General features: G+C 32.7%; 1 protein-coding gene across 2 annotated transcripts; it reads left to right on the forward strand.

The window, feature by feature from the left end:
• The first annotated feature begins 2,230 nt into the window (after window positions 1–2,230).
• On the forward strand, window positions 2,231–12,285 carry LOC110998041 (protein hairy). 2 transcript variants are annotated; one of them, XM_022266462.2, is made up of 4 exons: window positions 2,231–2,441; window positions 9,711–9,806; window positions 9,909–10,203; window positions 10,519–12,285. In XM_022266462.2, the coding sequence occupies exons 1-4, from the start codon at window positions 2,358–2,360 to the stop codon at window positions 10,794–10,796; spliced, it is 753 nt and encodes a 250-aa protein (XP_022122154.2). In that variant the 5' UTR covers window positions 2,231–2,357; the 3' UTR covers window positions 10,797–12,285. The 2 variants fall into 2 exon arrangements, with proteins under 2 accessions (XP_022122154.2, XP_022122155.2); XM_022266463.2 differs by having other exon boundaries at window positions 10,522–12,285.
• Window positions 12,286–14,168: the final 1,883 nt, after the last annotated feature.

Below are 14,168 nucleotides of genomic sequence, written 5' to 3' on the forward strand. Positions count from 1 at the left end.
GAATCCCAAGGATTAGGATTATTTAAGTATTCGTCAAATTTATAAAAAGTTTTATTGATTCATTTACTTTTAACGAGGGCTTTGAACTTATTTAGTGATAATTCTCTAATTTCGCTTGGGAGTTTGTTGTTAAGAGCCTGGTTGGTTGTACACTCAAATTAGTTCTATTTCGCGTATTAAACTGGTTATAGTCAGTATTTGTTTTCGTTTACATTGTTTCGTACATACAACAATGAACAAGGCTTCAAGAATATATTGACCAGATAGTGTCATAATATTTAATTGCTTAAACTTATTCCTTTTAGTTAAGTAGGTTTAATGCCCAAAATTGGATTGAATTGTTTTTAATTCAATCCATGAATTCTACATACAACATGCAAAATAACGTCTGAAATTCTCCTCTGAAACGAATTCCATACATAAACAAACTAGGAATGAATATTTTGCTATTCAAGATGTTCGGACGTCGTTAAACGTGTCGAGTTTAAATGGAGACCTCAGTGAATGGTAATGAGAACCGTGTCTGAGCAACCTTTGCATATGCTTAGATGGTTTAGTGTGCATGTGAAATGAATTTGAAAATTGTGTAAGAAAATTCGTCTTTTTTTTTAGAATGGGGCAAACGGGCAGGGCTCACCTGATGCTAAGTGATACCGCCGCCCATAGACACTCTCAATGCCTTTGTAATAAAACCTTATTATAAGGCACTTGTTGGCGCACCACCACTATGTGGAACCTAGTTAAACTATTTCAGAACCAATTCGACAGTTAAATCTATCGAAGACCTTCCGAAACCCATTTATGTAATCCTTGGCCTTTTCACTTGGCTTACGTTCATGTACAGCAGTCTACCAGGATTGGTTTTTATCCTGAAGTTAACAGTTGATAAATAAAATAATAATTTATTTGCAAGAATGTGGTACAAAAAAATTAGGGTGGTAAAAAATATAAACTTACGCATTTTCTGCCACTCATAATGGTGGACAGATTTGTCTAACATAATTAAAAGGTAATTTACATGAACACTAAAAGAAATAACTATACGTGGAATGCAGGTTACTTAAGAAAATCGCGGTACATCTCGTAAGACGCATCATTAGGATAGTCGCCGGTCCTTGCATAATAGTATGCAAAGTAGATTCTAAATGCACGCGGGGTCCGCTTTGATCTGTGCCTTTGGAGCGTGTAGATATGGACTAAATAATCTTTAAATGACGATTTTCATCTAAAACAATTTTAGGTTTGTTGCGGCCGGATCTTTGGAGCCAAAATTGACATAATTCGGAATGCTTTGCGTAGAATTTCGATTCAAGATTCGTTTATAAATACGTACACGGTAAATTTAAATGGGATAAGCAAGCAAATGTTCATTACGTTGAAAACTATGTGAACTATATATATGGGAAACAATTATAGACAATATCTTTTTTTTAATCATAGATAAACTACAAAACATACTAAAAAAAATACCTACTGTTTACTTTATAAAATTGCACGTAACACAAATCTTTGATTATGTTTGTATTTGTCTGTCTTAAAACTGTAAAACAACAAACTGGGTCACGGATATTTTGCTCAAATAACTGTCATGTATCGTAATTAAATGCATTTCTTTTTAATATGCGATGTTTGTATTATGTGAATTACTTCCATAGGTTTCATGAAATGATAAGAATCTCTAATTATACTAATTATTCTGAAGACTGATTTTTCAGTTATTTCAGGAGTTGTGGAGGAGTGATCAAGCGTTTGAGGCCGTTCACGTGCCACGCGAGAGAAGCCTCGCTTGCCTCGTGGCTGCGACGCGTGCCCGCCCGTGGAAGACGGGCGCAGAGCCACGAGATAATGATATGAGAACATAGCTTAGAAAAACAGCTAGTCTAAGTTATGGCTTGTCGTGGGTTAAGATTCAGATGTGCTAACAGAAATACCCTTAGATTAAGTATTGTCTTTTTTAATTTAATACCTACGTATAATTTAGTTTTTATATAGAATTTTATTTTGAATATTATAGAGTTAAAACCATTTTTAAGTGTTATTTATCGTACTTACGAAAGTTACAGCGATAACTGTAATCTGTGTGTAATGTTACATAAAAACTTTACCTAATAATTAAAAAGAATGATCAATGCTTTTTTGAAATTGGAACGCTATCCCAGCTGCAATTCGTTGGCTGTGGCATTACGACGCCCGCCGGTCGTGAGCTGCAAAATGCATTTGCAAAGTAGCTTCAAAATTCAGTCGCGCGCCGAAGCTTGCACGCGACAGACGTGTGTCTAAATTAACCGTAAACTTTACGTGTGATGCAGTGATTAGGTAGAATAAACATTCGTGAATTGGTGACAATTATTGACATTATGGTGACTGGTGTGGCTGGCACGCAGGCTCATCCTGCCAACATGAGCTCAAGTGGAGATCAGAAAAAAGGAGACAATAGAAGAGTAAGTAGTTTGAATAGTTTATTAAATTTCTTTTGTTTTTCAACTTATTTAATAATGAGCACAAACATATAAATATAAAGGATCGTTGAAAAATAAGTTAACAAAAATAATTACAATGTCTTAAGTTGATAAAGTTTTGTTCTATCAGCAATACTCCTAATTATGCAAACATTGCTTAATTTTATTCTTACTAACTTATACATTATTTTCTCAATCCAGGAGAAGGTTATTTTGATTGATATAGATAAAGTTATTTTAAATGGCGCGCCCGAACCGCTGTTAATTTAATATTTTTTGGTAAAGTGATCACAAACTACACTTTTATTCTGTCCCTTTATTCAATCAAGGCGGAATAAACCCATAGTAAATTAAGACTCAAAATTCTAGGAATTTCCCTCCAAATTAAACCGTCTTTGAATTTAGTAACTAACCAGTATTTAATAAAAAAAACTTCCATAGATGATATAAATATTCATTCGATTTGCGTCAGAGCTTGCAATAGTACATACTGGTTATTGTTGTCTAGTTGTTATCTAGTCATTGGGTAATAGGTAGTATGAACATCCGCGTCTTCAGTTCCGTGTTATAATAATTTTGATAAAACAAATGGAGGATATAAACTGTATACAAAAAAATATTTTTGTAATGCCAATTCTTGTGTCTACATAAATATACCGCTATCTTAATAATATGTACAAAAGAGTAAAAGTTTTTATTCATACAAAAGCTTCTTTTTGATCATTTTCTTTCTACCTCGTAATTAGTTCTGCTTATATATATTTATTTTTATAGGTTAACCTTTTTATTTGCTTTTAAATTTTTGTCTATAATTATTTTTATTTATTATTATTGCTATTTTTTCTTTGATTTTGTTTTATTATATTCAATTAGTTATAGTAACGCATGTTCTAAGTTTAAGTTTTTAGTTTTTTTGTTTTTTTGTTGCTTTTGTTAATTGATTTTTTTTGTACTCTACCCTCTGATGGTTTTTCTTTAACGTTGTGTTTCTCATTAGGGTTGCCTGGAAGAAATCGCTTGTAAGCGATAAGGCCGCCCTTTGCCTTATATCTTTTGTTACTGTTTTTTTTATTTTTTATTTTTTTGTTATGTGTGTTTTTGTATAAGGCAATAAAGGATTAATAAATAAATAAATAAATATTTATAGTCGATATAGTTTTGAGGAGTCGTAAACATTAATCAAAATAGTATATAATAAATATTCAAGGCCTTTTATTAGGTAGGTATTCTATAAAATCAGATAATACATATATTCCTTAAGATTAACATTAACAAGTTTTAGACAACCCTACGCATAAAGTTTTTAACACAAAGAAACAATTAGTACCTAATTACGAGTAAACGTGAGGTTGACTTGGAAACGCGTGTGTAAATGCTTAGGTACCTACTTATTACATGTAGCAAATCTTTTGAATACGTTGAGATAAATAATAGTTATGGGAAAAATATTTTAAGAATAAAATTGTTTAAGGTACCAATTCATAGGTGAGTTCGTAGGCTTACATAGAAGCGATATTTTTTCGATAGAATTTAATTTTATTATTCAATATAGTGTCCTTCGAGAGCTATACAACTATTAAGTATAGCGGTTATCCTTTTGATAGTATTTTATATTTATTTATTTGTCTTTAGCCTCAATATAGAAAAATTAAACTAAAGTTATCGTACTAAAGTCGGAGGGCCGTTTAGAACCTTTCTGAAATAGAACTGGATCGAGATCTTAATAATAATCTTCCTAATATAAAGTTAAATTGAATATTTGTCGAGTTCTAACTATTTGTAACACACAAATATACAGTATTTTCATAAATATACATACATACATAACGATAAACATAATAAAATCAAATTCAACTTTTAATAATGCTTATATTACTCACTGTTTTGCGATCCTTATTGGTTGATCGAGGAAAGCACCAAGAAAGTTTTTAAGTAAAAATTTTCAATAAAACCAGAATTTGGTTTAACGTTTCATTTTTTTTTTCATAATCCGGGCGTAAGAAAAGAATTCCAGTGAATCATATCTTTGCCTTTGCTAACTAATATAGTATAATGATTTTTATCTTGAAATAGTTAAATGATTCACTCGATTGAAAAACGCTGTGAAAATACTAGGACTTGCTTAGTCATGTTTCTTCCTTATTGTAAAGTACTTTGATACTAGAGGTAATGAAGATGACATGTACATCAATTATTTGTTGTTCACAAGAAAGAATATAATCAAATTGCTTAAAAACTAAGTTGATCAACAATTTGTTGCGTAACATACGGCTTTATTGCATAATGCCATCGCTTCCAGGTAAACCTCGGGGTAGGTAATTTTAATAGTAATTAAGTAATTTTACTAGTAGTAAAATATAATATGAAGATAGCTTGACCATTTCTAATTTTTCAAGTCATATTCGTAATATTTCATAACTATAATCATAAGTGTTATGATTATAGTCATAAAAATAAGTGAATTAATTATATTAAAAATTTGTAACTGATACAAATATAGGCCAGTTTGAACCGTAGTTTAAAAACTTAGTACTAACTCCTTTACTCATTATCGTACTATAATTACTACCTATTAAATGTTTTGTCCTCGTCACTCTTATGTCATGCGAATGCGAATGTAACAAAACATTATTTAGTTCGAACGTATAGATATAGTAATGCTTGTACCATTTTTTTACTTATTTACTTTTTTGTATTAGTAGTCTGTGCCCAAAGAGAACCGTCATGGAATTGCATGTCGCAGCATTCCTAATACCTTTTTATATTGAAAACACTCTTCATTGTAGTTACAGTATACTCTTGATGTTTATTATAAAAACAATTAAATTATTTTTGGGAAATAATTAATTGAAGTCGTATAAGAATTATATTACTTCCCATAACGCCAGCTCCCTTTCCTATCATATATATTTCTCTTAATTCGCCTGAAGAATGTTTTATATTACGAAACTTTGATTCACTAATGAAGTTTGATCTTTGAATCGTACCACTAATTAGTGAATTCCAATAAAAGCCGTAAAGAATTAAATGTAATTTGTTAGAGTGCCAGAGCTAATAGACCTCACCTACTTTAAAAGTAATAAACGAGTGTGGCAACTGGGAACGTGTTTTGTAATATCATGTAATCTTCTATTATAAAAGAATCTTTTTATTTTATCATTATATTATACTATTTATCTGGTACCATATACCAAACTGAATACGTCAAACGATAATTTTATTGTCTATGAAAAGACAAAAGACAATTTTTTTATCTGTAGAAGAAAAATACGCTGTAAGTGCCGCTATGTTGGCTCCCATTATATATAAAATATCATAATATATTCATTGAAATTTAAACGTATAATATAGCTAATAAGAGATAGCATGCAAATAAGATATACTCAACAGTATTTTTTACAATAGAAAATAAATTTGGAGGCAACAGGATAAAATTAATAACAACCACAGATAACTATTAGCAAAGACAGAATCAAAAGGTAATAATCTCAAGGGCCCATGAAATTGTTGGCCTTGCCAGCCCTGAAGCGCCAGACAATCATGATTCACGCCGCGTGGGTGGACGGAGTGGGCACCCGGTACCCGTAGGCTAATTGACGTGGGAACAGTCGCCCACTATGAACGTTGAATTATGTGTGGCCGATCGGAATGGTAGCCATGTTGTGGAATTAGAAGCGCATAGAATCTTCAAACCTGTTTCCGAGTCGGTAATTTAGGAATACTTTTGAGTATCTTCCAAGTATAGGCTGACAGTAAAAAAGAGAAAGCATACATTTTCTACTTTCTTTCTTCAGCCACCCGTATTGTTCACATAGATTTTTCCTTTGGTTTACATGCGTATACAGAGGGCTGCTCAAAGTTTTAAAAAAATGTTAAATGAGTTTCCGATTTTACACATCGTTCGTGTATTTGAATTAGGAACTGTAGTCCTTAAAAGCAACGTAATGAACGGATAATAAGAGATTAGCTTGAAAATATTTAAGGTGAGGCGCACTCGTCTAAGAGCGCGGCGCATCAAAGATTACAGAGTCACAGTCGCATGCGCCTACGCACGTTATCGACCGCCCACTATGATGACGGGCTTCTACTGAGAATGCAATTGAATCGCTACTGAACTTAACAAAATTTTAATTATTCAAAAGTGATCATAGGACGTTATCCTTTATCTAAGCTCTAATATGTAATGTACGGACAATACATAGATTATGAATATAATTGTTGTTACACATAGTTATGCATATAGTCATTAGCGGGCGTTGGTGCGAATCGTGAGCATGCCGGAAATCGCTCCCACGCATTGGCACGCGCGCCCGCATACATCGGGAGGGCATGCTATATTGTGCCAATTTACTGAATACTTGCTTTGAGGGTGACCATTTAAAAGCGCCATAGTCTTCATAGCTGTAAGACGTCTCTGTCATTTGCCTCTGTGGTATCTTAAATGTATATACAACATACATGACATCTGTATTCAGAGGATCAAAATATATTCTTGTTCCATATTTAAAAATTAAATTTATAAAAATATAATTGATCCACAGATTGTAAACATGACAATATCCTTTTACAAGAGATTGTGTAACAACAATTTCCTCTGATGGTTCTTTTTTTAAATTATTCATTTGTTTTTCTAACATGATAGACGTAGTACATACCAATATTGTCATTCGGTGTCTAATTGATAGAAGTGGGTATAAATTGTGCAATTGATTATATCTTGGCACTGTTCCTACTGTGAATATTTTGGGATTCAGCTATTTGTTTTAAATTTGTTTGCCTAGGTCAGGGAAGCCTTTTTGGTACGCTCTATTTTTTATTCAAAAAACACTTCACTCTGTTGCAATATTATGTTAATTATATCTAAGTATGAAATATTCATTTTTGTCGTCAATCAGCATTTTTTTAAACAAGCCTATATAACGACTATTAAAGGATTAGTTATAAGTAAAAATAAATATTTCTTCTCTGTTTGTAGACCTAATAAATACGACTATTAAATTAATGTATATATAAACTATACTATCTTACACTGGGTGTGTGCCAACATGTGGAAAATAACGAGTTGAAAGTGACCCCTGAAATAGCTTACAGATTCAATTATGTATGTGTGTTTAATATATCCAAGAAATCATTAATTACAATTTTAAGATATTATACACATTGAAATATCATAATTTATGTTAAGAATACTATATATAAATATATTTTGTTTTTTATATAACTTCTGGTTATGCACTTCTTGCACTCATCATTTTTTTTATTAATTGTTTTCTTTTCTTACTAGGGTTGCCTGGAAGAGATCGCTTGTTAGCGATAAGGCCGCCCGTTGCATCCCTTGTAATTTATATATATTGTGTTATTTGTGTTTCTTTCTAGCAACGAAGTGTGAATAAATAAATAAATAAATTATATATACTGTATACCAGTGTGATATTGTTTTACGGTAACACACATATTCCCTTGTATATGTGTCACCGGGCACCACCGGAGATTGAATAGTGATCGTAGACACGTGTGCCAGACGGCGCCGGTATTTAATTCCGTACGGGCTACCTCGCCAAGAGTTACGTAAAACGTCTGAATATTTATAAATATTAAATATATAAATATATAGCTCTGATCTGGTACTTTCAAATCCTTGTTTCATAATTTGCTTCAAATAAGTAGGTATTTAATGTTTTGTCTATCAACATGCCTTTAAAAAGAAAATTAATACTTAGTTGTGTATTATGATATTCATGTACGCAAAATTTGATCAAAATATCAGAATATACCTAATGAAAATAGTGCTTAATTATATTTATACTAGCACAAATCAGCGAGTTTCATTCGGACAATCCGTAGTGTGACTAAAGTGTTTGTTAACTTGCTGTCAGGCACGTGCCATACTCAATGACGTCACAAGGTCGTTTATGCTATTTAACTCAGCCTACATGACAAATCCATACACGTCACTCTCTAGATAACTCATTAGTTGAACATACATTGGTAGACTTTGATACACTCAATTTTTATTGATAATAATCAAGAATACAGTATTTATTATTTTCTTAACCTACATAGTTATCATAAAAATAAGAAGAAAATCAAAAATGGCAGCATTTCCCCGCTGTATTGCGATTTTCGATACATACGACGTTTGATCTTTGAATGTAGCGAACAAAGGTTTAAGAGCCAATATGCGAAAACAAATATACAATACTTTATGTCGCAAAGGCTTTCTTTATTGAAATAAACATAAATCATATTGTTTTTATTTTAGAAGCGCCTGCTTAAAACTCATCATAATTATTATTGTATTATCTTGGTATTTCATCGTTTGTGACAAGCATCAGTTTGTTCCTGCACTCGCAGCCTGCAGGCGTAACTGGCAAAATGAATAATTTTTGTATTTTATAATATCGTGTTCGCTTCATGTTATCTCAATGCCACAAGATGTGAGATTTGCATATAACTTGACAGGACAATGCGATTTTAAATACAATATACAATTTAAGTCTAGCCTTATTTGATGTGTAAATAATGAGCAAGGTTTTCGCATTAATGGACTAAATGTCATCTTAATTAAATCATACATTCACAATTGACAATTTACATCGAATGCGTTGAAATGAATCAATCGTTCTGCATTCAGAGGAACTACCACGCTTTTGGTTTAAAGTCGCCCTTGAATGTTAGGTGTTTTCAATAAATAGCGAATTTCTAACATCCATGGATTAATAGGTAATGAAGTCACGTGTCACCCGCGTGACTGAATGTCACGTCCAGTGAATCGACCTTCACCTTGACCAGCGCAGCGTGATCGTTGCTAATGTCTTCGGCGTGAGGCGTCACGCGTGTCTCGATAATCTTGCAGACTTCACTTACTAATTAATATGAAACTGCCGAATGAGATGGAATTTTTTAAAATATTTTTTTCGTGATCTATTATCCTGGTTCTATAAATGTACTAACTCGAATAAAAATAATAAATACATCAGTGGTGCTACAACCTCTTTACTCCTGGCTTCAGATTTCTGAATCGTTTTCATAATCATTTTTAAATCTAATTGGCAAGTTTATCAGCCTCCAGTGCCAGACACACATCGTGCAGAATGCTGCACAATGCAGACAGACACAAAAGGAGTGACTTAATGTTACTACATTATAAGTGAAGTACATGAGCGTCAATCAAACGCAAATTGAATGACTTGCAACATTAACATTTCCAATACAATTTGCTGCAGTCTTAACGAATTACTTTTGTTACAGAGCAACAAGCCGATAATGGAAAAAAGGCGTCGCGCGCGCATCAATAATTGTCTCAACGAGCTCAAGGCGCTGATCCTCGATGCGATGAAAAAAGACGTAAGTATTTACTTGTCTCATAAAAAGCACTTTGCCTTACTGCTCGTAATGGCTGACGCGTTTGAAATTACCGTGAAATTCTTAACTGATTCTTTATTACAGCCCGCCAGGCATTCGAAGCTTGAGAAGGCGGACATTCTGGAGATGACGGTGAAGCATTTGGAAGGTTTGCGAACGGAAGGCACCGGGTCACCTGACAGGTTCAAGGCTGGATATCGTCATTGTGTAACTGAGGTTGCGAAATTCCCGGGTCTGGAGTCTGGGTTGAAGAAGCGCTTATTGAGACACTTGGAAGGATGTGTTAATACAACAGGAAACAGACCGGCTGCGGCACCCACTCCTCCCTCCGATGTCGAAGATGTTAATCCTCCTCAGCACTCTGCCATTTTCATCTCAGGTAAAATTTATTGGGTTTATTTTTATAGTCTCCTTACACATTTTAATGTAATGTCTACTTACATGTTTCACACGTTGTCTTTTCTCTGGCAGCATCAAACGATATATTTATCTGCCTTAGATTCTTTGATTGAATTTACAAAACAAAATTTTTGTAAACAATCCCTAATTATTAAAAATTATTAAATATTCATAACACTTTTTTTAATATAATTTCTAATTCTCACAGATCTCTCTTTTTACACAACACAACTAATTCTGCATATGCTACTTTTAATAATGTATGAATTGATTTTAAATGATGAATTAATTCTAGCAGGTGCGGGTTCCGGTGTACGCTTGGTGCCTACGCGTCTACCGAACGGAGACATCGCTCTGGTCCTTCCAGCTGGCGTCAACGCTGGTACCCTAAACGCCGTACCTTCACTTGTACCTTTGTCGCCTCGAGGTGCATCATCAGCCGCGTCAGAGCCGCGCTGCTTCTCCCCTGCTAGCTCAGGCTGGGATACACCCCCACCACCTACAGAGGAATCATCACCTTTGGCGTTAGTTACTCGAAGACCAGCAGAAGAAAAGCCTTGGAGACCGTGGTGACACTCCCTTCATTCCTTCGCCTTATCTGTGATACATAATATTTAAAGTATAGTAAATTAATTTGATCTGACTAGTCGCAAAGTTTCGCTTGTCTTAAATTTGAAATAATTCTATACCATGAGCATAGCATTATGATCATGATGTTGTGTATGCTCTGTATCAGGCAGTATTTTACAACACCATAAGTCAAATTGAAGGCGTGCGACCCAGGTCAGATTATTTTATCGCTATAAGACGTATTATAATAACTTGTATGTGGTTTATGAGTGATCGAAAGTTCCTATTAATTAATTTGTGGTCAGTTGAATTAGTTTAGATAGGTCTTCCCTTAGGTTAAGTTTGTAAAGTTTTGTGTATGACATCTATGGCAGTATTTCACAGAGAGGGACGATTGTGTCCAATATATTAAATTATATGTTGCACTTAGTGCCATATTATATTAGATTGTGAATGTTGAATAGAGCACGCATTCTTTATATGATAACTATAATTTATTAACTATACGATCCGTAAATTTGACGTAGATTATTCAAATCTGTGCACCAACGGATTATTATTTATGTTTAGACTCGTATTGTGGGGGAAAATATCGCGAGGAAACCGAAAATTGAAAACGTCATCCGCCAACCAGCGCCTGTAGTATGTGATTCCCAATATGGTGAACCCAACGTTCAGTATTTGTAGAAATCAGTACGGAAATAAATCTTATCGAAATTGCATACAAACGCATTGGGTTCTAATAATGATCTTCAAATTTCTGTAATGATTAAGAAACTTTTTTTGTTACATTTGTAATTCCTTTTTATGGTTACTTTTCGATATTTCCAAAGTTTCTTTTCTTTCTGGTCCCACCAAAAACCCCGCATATATATTGAGATTATTTTCCATCATCATTAAAATATTCCTTTAACAGGTAATGGTCATTTAGATATACTATTAGTTAGGTATAAAACATTGTATTTAATTATTTAACTAAGAATTCTGCGTGCCTTAAAAATAAACAGCAAAGTCATAGTCTTCCATTATACTTTAAGTTACGAGATAAATATAACTCTCGTATATAACAAATTAGTATGTAAAGAATTTGTTTAACGATAACTAACATATTTTTTAGTGTATAGTGTTAAAATAGTTATATTTGTACGTACTTATTGTTACCAAGACATCTTTACCTGGCCGAAAATCCAATTAAACCATTAAATCGAATCGTAAGTTAATAAGTAAAAATCTGAAGTTTTCCCATTATTATAAATCAAGTTGTGTAAAATTTTAATTGCATTCGCAATTTTATAACCATTTCAATTTAATTGTAAAAATAAACGTCGTTAAATGTCAATTTTGTTATTAAACTTTTTTGTAATATATTAAATTGTGTGCATAAAAATACCTACCTACCTATAGTTTTTATTATTACTTTATAAATGTAAGAAGTGATATTATGATAAGGTTACTCATAAGTACGAAAAGACATGTAATAAACATTTAAAATCATTATGATCTTTCATTATCTCCATCCAAAGTTTCGTTTTGAAAGAAAACTGTATGGCGTCTGATTTAATGATAACTATTAGAGCAATTAGTCTTCATCATCCGTAAAATAATTGGTGCACCGGAAACGAAATGATGGATCTTCAAGACCGCAACTCTTCACGGAGACGGTGATACATATGGCACTTCTTCACTTTTCACACTCGAAACGAAACTCTTCATACTGTCAATATGGCGTCGACAAACCACAACTTCGAGTGTGTTTTCCAAAGTTGAAAAACCACAAGTACAATGGAACAGTGTAGCGACGATAATAATGCGAACTTAGCTGTGACTGACTTAAGCAATTTAATTTTTAAAGAAATAATTTATTATTTGATATTAATTTCATGACAGAATCTCTTCTCATCATTTCTACCATATTACATAGTCATTCTATCGTACGAATGGCCTAATCATTAGCCAGCAAGTTTATTAAATATCTTTCAGGTCGCTAGTTAAACGGCACTGTTTAGGCAAATGGCTAGGTTGTTAATTGACTTTATAAGCAGGCTGTGACATATACTGTGTGAAAAATAAATTGTAACAGAAATAAAGATTTCATAACCATACAATTTTATTATTGTTCCGTGTAATTGGATTTATTTTATTAAAATTGAAGTTTATAACTCTATTTCTATCATAGGTTTGCCTAGTATAAAGCGTGTCTACTTTAGTTTATTAGACCAGTGCCAATAATTTTTGAAACCAAAAAAAATTACAGTAGGATGAAACCCATTAGAAATGCAGGGGAATATGATAAAAATGACAGGAAAAATAAATTACGGTCGATCCGAGTTCGGGAAGTGGGAGGGGGGTGGCTTTTAAGGGGGAAAAATTGTTAATCTTGATTTCCGGCGAAACTACCAGTCCTATGGAAAAAAGTTGAATGGCAAAGTTGTAGGTCATAAAAAGATCTACAACTTTTGTATGTACAATTTTTTCACATAACCTCAAAATTTAGGTGAAAAATTCAAAAAACCATGTTTTTGGTTTTTTATTTATATCTTTTTTTTAAAGTTTTTTTTTTCTACGAAATTTGGTGAAAACTTACCTTATTATGTCCCAAATATACTGTAATTTATTTGATTAAAAATATTTATTTTTTCGCCTCATTTTAACTTAATATCAAAAAATCACCCTAATTTTCAATCGAAAATTCTGACGTCAAAATTTCAGCTTTTTTCAAAAAGTTTTGGGGCTTTTTGTTCGTTGAAATGTCTACTTTCTGATGGTGTAAAAAAAAATTTACATTACTATAGGAAATATTATTAGAAAATGCAAAACATTGAAAAAACCTCAAATTCGAAAATTTTCTTTTAATTGTCTACAATTGTGAGGTATTTATTAAAATTTACACTTTAATTACTCAAAAAACGTAAGATTTCATGCTTCATTGATAAACGAAAAAATTGCTAATTAAAATATACTTCTATAATTAACAAACAAATAAGTTAATAAAGTTAATATTTAATAATACATATATACAATATTTTGAAAAAGTTGTAGAATCTTCTGTAAATAATATTTGTAGATGCCTATTTATTGCTGTTTTAAGATAATTTATATACCTGAGTGACCTTCGGTGAGTTTTAGCCCAGTGTAAGTTATTTCATTGAGAAGTGGGGATGGACCTAGGAGGGTCTGGGCCTTACTGCTACCTGCTATTTCGTAGCAGCTGTAAAAACCGTTAGCCAGTATTCGAGATACAGAGTAGTGTACAACATCGTTTTTAAATCAAGGTTAAGACGCAAAAGCCGGAGTTGAGCCATCTGAAACTACATATACTTTACACACATGCAACCTGTCTCGCGTAAAACGAGCAAAAACATTTCCATCAAACAC

The sequence above is a fragment of the Pieris rapae genome, chromosome 14, assembly GCF_905147795.1.
Source record: "Pieris rapae chromosome 14, ilPieRapa1.1, whole genome shotgun sequence".
In the NCBI taxonomy this organism is placed as follows: domain Eukaryota; kingdom Metazoa; phylum Arthropoda; class Insecta; order Lepidoptera; family Pieridae; genus Pieris; species Pieris rapae.